Source organism: Clupea harengus, chromosome 16 (assembly GCF_900700415.2).
Source record: "Clupea harengus chromosome 16, Ch_v2.0.2, whole genome shotgun sequence".
Classification (NCBI taxonomy): Eukaryota; Metazoa; Chordata; class Actinopteri; order Clupeiformes; family Clupeidae; genus Clupea; species Clupea harengus.
The window spans coordinates 25645870-25655564 of record NC_045167.1 but is presented as its reverse complement, the minus strand read 5'-3'; the positions used below and the strand labels follow the sequence as shown (position 1 = coordinate 25655564).

General features: G+C 45.9%; 1 protein-coding gene across 1 annotated transcript in view; it reads left to right on the top strand.

Moving 5' to 3' along the window:
* tcf7l2 (transcription factor 7 like 2) overlaps positions 1–5513 on the top strand; it is a 98598-nt gene extending 93085 nt beyond the window's left edge. Inside the window, exon 10 of the mRNA XM_042710035.1 lies at positions 2645–5513. Coding sequence (XP_042565969.1) covers positions 2645–3204 — 560 coding nt within the window. The 3' untranslated portion in view covers positions 3205–5513. The remainder of the gene's footprint in view (positions 1–2644) is intronic.
* Positions 5514–9695: the final 4182 nt, after the last annotated feature.

The following is a 9695-nucleotide window of genomic DNA, read 5'->3' as shown; positions in this document are numbered from 1 at the left end:
GGAGGCCAAAGTTCGGAAATAGCGAGGTCACAAACAGCAGCTTATCGTGGGCTAGAGAGGAGGGGCTAACAGCTAACCAGGAAATGATTTTGCTTGGAGGCAAGCGATATCTATGCTATGCTACGCTACAGCTAATCAGGAAATGATTTTCCTTGGAGGCAGGCGATATCTATGCTATGCTACGCTACAGCTAATCAGGAAATGATTTTGCTTGGAAGCAGGCGATAGCTACGCTACGCTACGCTACAGCTGTCATACATGCACTGAATACAGCACAGACCGCAAAAGATGCTTGCACACACACACACACACACACACACACACACACACACACACACACACCACACACACACACACACACGACACAATGAACATGATGGTTTGCAGGAGGTCATCATAGGCCTAGTGAGACAGCTCCCAAGAGGCCGCTTGGTAAGGGCCTGTGTAACGAGATGAGATTATTCCCATGTTCCCCCTGAGTATACACACACACACACACAACACACACCACACACACACACCACTTATGTTTTACACTGGGAGATATGTCCGTGTTGTGGAGTTCTGTAGTCACACACCATATGTGAACAGACCAGAGATCTCCACACACACACACACACACACACACACACACACACACACACACACACACACACACACACACTCTTTCTCCCTCTTTCTCTCCTTGTTTTCCTTCCATAATGTACTCTGTCTGTTTGTTTGCCCTCCTCCACCACTCCACCCTCCACCCAGCAGTCCGCCCCTCCGCTCCGTCTCGGATCTCTTCTCTCTTTCTTTTTGGTTCTTTTCTTTTGGAGTGTGTGAAACTGTGACCTGCGTAGAACAGGCAGGGGTATGACTTGAGAAACAATCCTTACCTGGATTTCACTCAATTCCTCTAGAAGCACTCACTCACTCAGGCTTAGTGGGCTAGCCACTCCTCTCCTTCCTCTCTCTCTCTCTCTCTCTCTCTCTCTCTCTCTCTCTCTCTCTCTCTCTCTCTCTCTCTCTCTTTCTCTCCTCTGATGTCTGTCTTCTGTTATTTTCTCCTCTCTCTGTAAAGGTTGGACAGTTTTTTTACCCCTAGGGTCGGACTGGGGGGGGTTTTAAGGCTGTGGGTCGGGTCACGAGTAGATCCACCCACTCACCCCCTCTCCCTCAAAAATCTTCTTTTTTCTCTCTCTCTCTCTCTCTCTCTATCTCTCTCTCTATCTCTCTCGCTCTCTCTCTCTCTCTGTCTCTGTCTTTTACTTTAAGACCTATTCTACGAGGGCATGAATCAAAACCAGCACTTCAGAGACAGGAGACCCTCCCTCTTGCTCTCTCTCTCTCTCCATCTCTCCCTCCGTCTCTCCCTCCTCCCTCGTTCCTCTGCCGTTTTGGCGCAGTGTGGTTGGCCGCGGGCATCCCAGACGTTGGGGGTCACGACCTTAGCAGAGATGCAAACATGTCAGAGTGACCCCCCGTGACCCAACTCCCCACCCCCCACCCCCCCTTTGTGCTCTGTTCTGTCTCACACACACACTCACACACACACACACACACACACACACACACACACACACACACACACACACACACATATAGACAGTCACATACACACACTCAGACGTGCACACACACTTTCTTTCTCCTAAACACACACATACACACACAGACACGTCTTAGGGCAGTCTGCTGCTCCTCACCTCGCCCCCCCCCCCCCCCACCACCACTTGGACCCCCCCTCCCCCCTCAGGAGAAGCGAGGGAGAGATCATGAAAGTGAGGGATAAGAATAGAGAGGAGAGGACGAGTGAAGTGAGGATGTTGCCCCTTGCGGATCAGTCTACCAGGGTAGAGATCTGTAGGCCTTTGTTTGGGCTTTTTGTTTGTTTTGTTTTTGTTTGTTTTTTGGAAAAGCTGAACTCTTCTTTAACCCGTCCCCTACGGCCCTCGTCTCTACTGTTTGTTATTTCCCTCTCTCTCTCCCTCTCTCTCTCTCCGTCTCTCTTTCCATACTTTCATTTCCCTCTCTCTCTCCGTCTCTCTTTCCATACTCTCCATTTCCATGCCTCTCACCTTCCTTTCTTTGTGCCTCTTGAAATATTCTATGGATGTGTTTGTGTTTGTTTGTGTATTTGTGTTGTGTTGTGTTTGTGTGTGTTTGTTTGTATGTGTGTGTGTGTGTGTGTGTGTGTGTGTGTGTTCCTCTCCCGGCATGTCCACATGTTGTGAGAGGAGAACTTCCGGGTCAAAGGTGAAGCCGTGAGCCTGAGAGCTTAGATGAGCCTCATGGGGGTCAGACGTGACGCTCCTCACTCCTCGGGGCAGCCATCAGCGATAGGTCAGAGGTCACGCTGCCTAAGTGGAGGCACCTCAGACAGAAAGCCCAGGCTGCTTTCAGACAGAGGCGTCCCCCGGCCCGTGAGCGAGTGAGGTCTCGTCCCGTCTCGCCCCCATGAGACCATAGTTACATAGAGCAGAGTAGAGACTGAGAAGCTCAAGTGGGTGAAGGTGAGCTTAATGGGGTATTAGGTGTGTGTGTGTGTGTGTGTGTGTGTACTGTAGATGTAATCATGTGTGTTAAAAATCATAAAGCTCCAGGCTCCTGTGCTTCCGTGTGTGTGTGTGTGTGTGTATGTATGTGTGTTTATGATTCTCATCACCTGTTTCTTTGCCCCCCCCCCCGCCCCCCAGGAGGAAAAAGAAGTGTATCCGCTACATCCAAGGTGACGGTAGCTGCGCCAGCCCCCACTCTTCTGAAGGAAGTTTACTGGACTCTCCCCCCTGCTCCCCCCCGTCCGCCCCCCTGAAGGACGCCCCCCCCAAACAGCAGGCTGAACAGATGCAACCCCTCTCACTGACTCTCAAGCCCCCGCACCCCCCCCTGCATCACCACCACCACCTCCTCCACCACCACCACCACCTCCACCCCGGAGCCCCTCCCCCTCTGGCCTCCCTGCTGGAAAGCCCCTCCCACTCGGCCAAAACCTCCGGCGGCCACGCCCACAACGGCTCCCTGGACCTATCGGATGTGTCTCTGCCTCCGTCCTCTCGCACTTCTGGAGCGCCTTCCTCCTCCTCTTCCTCCTCCTCCTCCTCCTCCTCCTCTTCCTCTTCGTTAGCGAGAGGTCCGTCTGGGCCCCTGTGCCCGCCCCGCTCCCTGTTGCCGAGCGCCAACTCATCACAGCCCCTGTCTCTGGTCACCAAACCTCTGGACTGACTCTGCACTTGCTCCTCTCCTCTTCTGATGTTCTTACATTCATCCCTTTCTCTTTACTTTCTCTTCAATCCTTTCTTTTGTTTGTTGGTTTTGTCCTCTTTTCCTTGCTTGTGCCAAGAGGCTTTGGATAGTAGAGCACTTTTTTTTTGTTATTTTTCTCTTTTTTTAATTAATTAATCAAACTTCATTGGTCAATATTTGACCCTTCATTATCTTAAGAAAAAGGAATTCTATAATGTAACGAGGAGAGAAAACTTACGATGCATTTGTAGAGTATAGTGTCAATCTGCCAAAATTTGTATAATTTTTTTTTGTCTGTACAACAGAAAATGAATAGTTGTTAACGTAGTCGGGCATAGACGTGTTTAAAACAGACCTATAAAGCATAAAGTAGGAGATTTAAGAAGGGCGCGCTTTTCTGAGAGAGCAGCCCGGTCTATTTGTTTGTATGAAATACGAGCCAGCGAACCAATCATTTTACACCTCTTTAAAAGATGGAGGGCACAAGGACCCTGGGGAGCGTTCTCCAGCAGAGGACCTTCTTCCAGAGCTGTGTGATGATGTTACTCTCTCTTCTTTAAATGTACAGAAATGCGGGGAAGGGGGGTTCTGTGTTAATATGCATTGTTCCATTGCGTTGTTTATTTTATTTGACATCTTTGGCTGTTTACCTGGGGGCCTCGGGCGTGGAGATTGAAGTGGGTGGGGGGGAAAGGGACCTGTTTAGATGGGGTTCGGGGGTGGGGTGGGGTGGGGGGGGGGGCAGGTTGCGGGTATTCAATATGAACTGTCACAAGTTAGGACCAGTAGTATTTATTACTTTAGAGAATGCTTGTTGTATCTTGTATGTTGTCCCTTTTCCAATACCTTTTGTCTTTTTTTTCTTTTCTTTCTAAAAGATATGTGCGAGTGATATATATATATTAATATATATATACACACAGACACAGATACAGACACTATACGTTCATGCACACACGAGTACATGCTGATTTCATTTTTCTATAAGGTTGGAGCCATGTACCATACCATGTTTGGGAGCTTTTTTTTTTGTCCATCTGACATCCTGGAGTCCACTACGGGGAGGGCTTCTCCGAGCGGCGGGCCTCCTCCTGCACCACCATGTAAACACTAGAAGCCATTCTACTACACTAGACTAAAAGAACAGAACACTTTGACACAGCGATGGGATGGCGGGTTTGGTTTTGGTGTCTCCAGTAGTTGGCGAAGAGTTTCAAAGCCCTTGTTTTTTCTATGATACAGTCTCACATCTCAAGGACTGTAGAATTGTGTACAGATTTTTTCCGTGCCAAAATTTTGTGATAATTTCACACACACCCCCTTCTGATGCGCTAGGGTTTCCCTACCCTTTCTCGTTGTTGTCGTCGATTTTTTTTTTTTTTTGGTTTGTTTCGTTTTCTCTTTTTTTTTTTTTTTACCATACTTTGCTGTGACGTTACATAGATTGCTATGTATGTAGTATAAATGTTGCTATAACAAATGTGTTTGGTAGCAGATTGTCAAATATTAAAATTTTAAAACGGAATAAAAACACCTGGCATCACACAGTACTAACCTTGAAGGGCCAAATGTGTGTATAGTAGGAGGGTCATTAAAACTGTTGAATAAAGAAGTAAACACATACAGACTGCCACTTTTAAATACACTACTACATATAGGTAGATAGACAAACCGGCATGTTGATGTTGTAAGAAGCTGTTTTAAAAAAAAAAAGAGAAAAAAAAAAAAAAAGCTACAAGAGAATCATCCATTGGGTGCCATAGTAACATGACTGTGACATCACGCGGCTGTAAGCTCCATCCTCCGCTTCCCCCCCACACGCTAAAAGACCAGTCCTTTTGAATGTTTCCTTAACGGCTGTGATGTTTAATGCTCTTCTCCCTTCTTTTCTTTTCTTTTCTTTACCTTTTTCTTTTCATTTTGGGTTTTTGTTTGTATATTTCTCTGTTTTTATTTTTGTTTTTCATCATTGGAGATGTTTTTTGTAATGAATAAATGTTTATGCTGTACAGTCTCTGTAGCATGCGGTCCTGTATTAATAAAAGGCTTAGTATGTGACATCGTCTTCGACTCTTTCTCCTACCCACAGCAGCCCACCGCCATATAAAGGGACCCCCGTGGGACTAAACATCATGTTACATTCATCATTTTGTTGTGGAAATAAATATAAACTTAATATCTTTAGGGTTGTGGAAATACATATAAAATAAAATAAAAAAAACTAAACCAATGGGAATAAACATGACATTTATGGGAATAAAAAGCTTTTGTGACAAAAAAAAAAAAAACTAATCTGAGCCTCCGCCACCGCATTCCCTCTCTGGCGCTGTGGGCTTTAGTTTGCAGCGTATCTGGCCTGGGTTTGACCCTGATCAGCAGAGTTCTATAATCTGGCCTGGGTTTGACCCTGATCAGCAGGGTTCTATAATCTGGCCTGGGTTTGACCCTGATCAGCAGGGTTCTATAATCTGGCCTGGGTTTGACCCTGATCAGCAGGGTTCTATAATCTGGCCTGGGTTTGACCCTGATCAGCAGGGTTCTATAATCTGGCCTGGGTTTGACCCTGATCAGCAGGGTTCTATAATCTGGCCTGGGTTTGACCCTGATCAGCAGGGTTCTATAATCTGGCCTGGGTTTGACCCTGATCAGCAGGGTTCTATAATCTGGCCTGGGTTTGACCCTGATCAGCAGGGTTCTATAATCTGGCCTGGGTTTGACCCTGATCAGCAGGGTTCTATAATCTGGCCTGGGTTTGACCCTGATCATCAAAAGGAGATCTATAATCTGGCCTGGGTTTGACCCTGATCATCAGAGGAGATATATAATCTGGCCTGGGTTTGACCCTGATCATCAGAGGAGATATATAATCTGGCCTAGGTTTGACCCTGATCATCAGAGGAGATATATAATCTGGCCTGGGTTTGACCCTGATCATCAGAGGAGATCTATAATCTGGCCTGGGTTTGACGCTGATCATCAGAGCTCTATAATCTGGCCTGTGTTTGACCCTGATCATCAGAGGAGATCTATAATCTGGCCTGGGTTTGACCCTGATCATCAGAGGAGATCTATAATCTGGCCTGGGTTTGACCCTGATCATCAGAGGAGATCTATAATCTGGCCTGGGTTTGACCCTGATCATCAGAGGAGATCTATAATCTGGCCTGGGTTTGACCCTGATCATCAGAAGAGATCTATAATCTGGCCTGGGTTTGACCCTGATCATCAGAAGAGATCTATAATCTGGCTTGGGTTTGACCCTGATCAGCAGAGATCTATAATCTGGCCTGGGTTTGACCCTGATCATCAGAGGTGATTGTTGCAATCCTCTCCATGGTTACTAAATAGTAAATAGACCATCACTGGGTTCCCTTGGGAATGCACGTATCTGTTTGCGGTTATGTAATTGTCTGCAAACAATGTCATTTTGTAAACAGCATGTCTGAACCCTACCCAGCTATAGTCAAATCAGACACTAGCAACATGATGCAACAATTTCCCAGTTTTTGAGGTATATTTTTATAGGCAACTAGTTTTGGTATCATCTTCCTTGTGATGGTATATGGTCGTGTAAAGGACAGATAAGCAAACCTTTTTAGGTTATGTGCTAGTTAATTGGTCCAGGACAGAGCAACCCACGAAAGTAATGACATCGCCAATTATAATGCTAAACGACACCAGTTAGCATGTTAGCAGGATTCAGACAGTAAGCCTGTCAAGAAATGAATAATACCATTCTTTTTGTGCTGATTCTCCATGTTCTATAGAAGTAGTTGAAGTATCAGAGTTAGCCTGTCAGTTGCCTGCACACTTGTGTGAATGAATGTGTGTGAGTGAGTGAGTGTGTGTGTGAGTGTGTGTCTGTGTGTGTGTGAGTGTGTGTGTGTGTGTGTCTGTGTGTGGGACTGTGTGTGAGTAAATGTGTGAGTTCAGTCAGCGGCCTGTGAGGCAGGAAAGAACGTAAATATCGGTGATGGATTCTTCCGGATCCATTCCAGTGCAGCTGAGCCTGGTTCTGCTCCTGGAGGGAACCGCCAGAGTGTCGTAAATCCACTCTGGTCCTGAGAGGCTTCGTCACACACACACACACACTCACACACACAAACACTCTGGTCCTGAGAGGCTCCGTCACACACACACACACACACACACACACACACACACACACTCTCTGGTCCTGAGAGGCTCCGTCCCGCCTGTGGGAGGCAGGAGGGGAAGAGCCTTTGGCAGCGGCCGCAGCCACAGCAGGACACACGCTAGCTTTGGTAGCACCACACACACACACACACACACACACACACACACACAGAGACACACACAGCAGCAGGACACACGCTAGCTTTGGTAATACCACACACACACACACACACACACACACACACACACACACACACACACAGCAGCAGCAGGACACACGCTAGCTTTGGTAACATAACATACTGTGACTCACTGACAGAAAAAAAAACTCATCAACTCTCAACTCTCCATGACTGCGGTGTAAAGTGCTGGGTTTTAAATTAGTTTATTTATTTGACACATCAGTTTAAAATATTATAATAATCAAAAACCAAAACATTCAGAAAGGTAAACATTGCGATTTTTGTCAAAGCTCTCTATGTGGTAGGGTAACTATTTGGTTATGTGTTTTATTATTAGCGAAATCGGCTTACTATTCTTAATTGATTGAAAATAATCAAAAACAACCCAAGGTTTCTATTTAACACCATTTCTAGACTAACAGAAAACCACAATACAATTGAACATTTTGTTCCTATACTCTTTAACAGTAACAATTTCATGACCTTTTTCGATAACAAAATTCTAACAATAAGAGAAATTCCTCCCCCTCTTTGCCCCTACAACCCTTCCAAAATGCGCTTTGGCTACCCCTGTATCACCACCACAGCCTGGTGCACTCCTTGAATCCTGTGCACCCACTGACCTCCCTGAACTCAATTCCCTGATCCTCTCATCAAAATCATCAACGTGCCTACTAGATCCTATCCCAACAAAACTACTTAAACATGCACTACCTTTATTAAGTGAGACACTACTTAAAGTAATGAACAATTCACTCATTTCAGGATACTTTCCACAATTATTCAATTATTCAGTGATCGAACCATCTCTCAAAAAACCTAACCTTGATCCTGATAATCTAGCTAACTATAGACCCATATCTAACCTCCCTTTCTTGTAAAAAATACTTGAAAAAATGATAGCTAAGTAACTTACTTCCTTTCTACATAAAAACTAAATTGAAGAAACCTTCTAATCTGGCTTTAGAGCCCACCACAGCACTGAAAGGGCCTTAGTCAAAGTCCTGGATGACCTACTAATCGCATCCGATCATAGGTGCACCTGAATACTAGTTATTTTGGACCTTAGTGCCACTTTCGACACTATAGATCATAATATCCTGTTGGCATCAAAGGCTGTGCCCTATCCTGGTTTAGGTCTTACCTTTTTGATCGTCATCAATTCGTTCATGTCCATGAGAAGTCATCCAATCACACCAGAGTAAGCTACGGTGTTCCCCAAGGCTCTGTCCTTGGACCACTGCTCTTCTCCCTGTACATGCTACCCTTAAGTGCTGTCATAAGGAAACATGGCATTCGCTATGCTGATGACACCCAACTTTACCTATCCATGAAACCCGATGAAACTGTACATCTACCAAGACAGAAACCTGCCTACAAGATGTAAAATCTTGTATGGCTAACAACTTCATGCTCCTTAACTCTGATCAAACTGAGGTTATGCTTGCAGGCCCTGATCAATTGAGAATGACACTATATAGCCATCCACCCACACTCTATGGCATCCCATTAACACCCAATACTAGCATCAAAAACCTTGGTGTCACTATCAACCAAGACCTCCTACTTGACTCAAACATAAAACAGATCTCAAAGACATCAGCCAGCCAGCATCACTAAACATAACTCATCACAATTAAACACATATAAAATCCCCCAAATCAATAAAACTGGGCTACAGACAGCGCATGTTGTACCGTGAAGGAAGGCCTTTATGATACAGCATACAGCATATGACGCGTGTTGCAGCTGTGTCACGTCCCTGTCTAGGGCTTTAGGACATGACAAAGTTTTGGCAAAAAACGGGCAGACAACGGAATCCAAATAACCGTGAATTTATTTACAAGTGAATGAATAAATAAACGAACGCTCAAAAACAACGCATCAGGCAAAAACACAAGGCCTTGAGAACAGGCCTCCGCAGCCTGGCGCTCTCTCCCGAACTCTCACTCCGGTGAGTAGCGAACCCCACGGTAGTGGCGCGGGCGAGGCCGGAGGCTGGGTTTAGCGGCAGCGAGGGGTAAGTGGCGAGACAGCCAACAAGAATCAGCAATCCCCAAAGCACGGCCTAGTGTGACGTAATCGGGCTGCTTTTAAAGGGCCGGGACTTCTAACCGTCCAATGGAATCAGAGCCCCAATCAGCTGCGCGC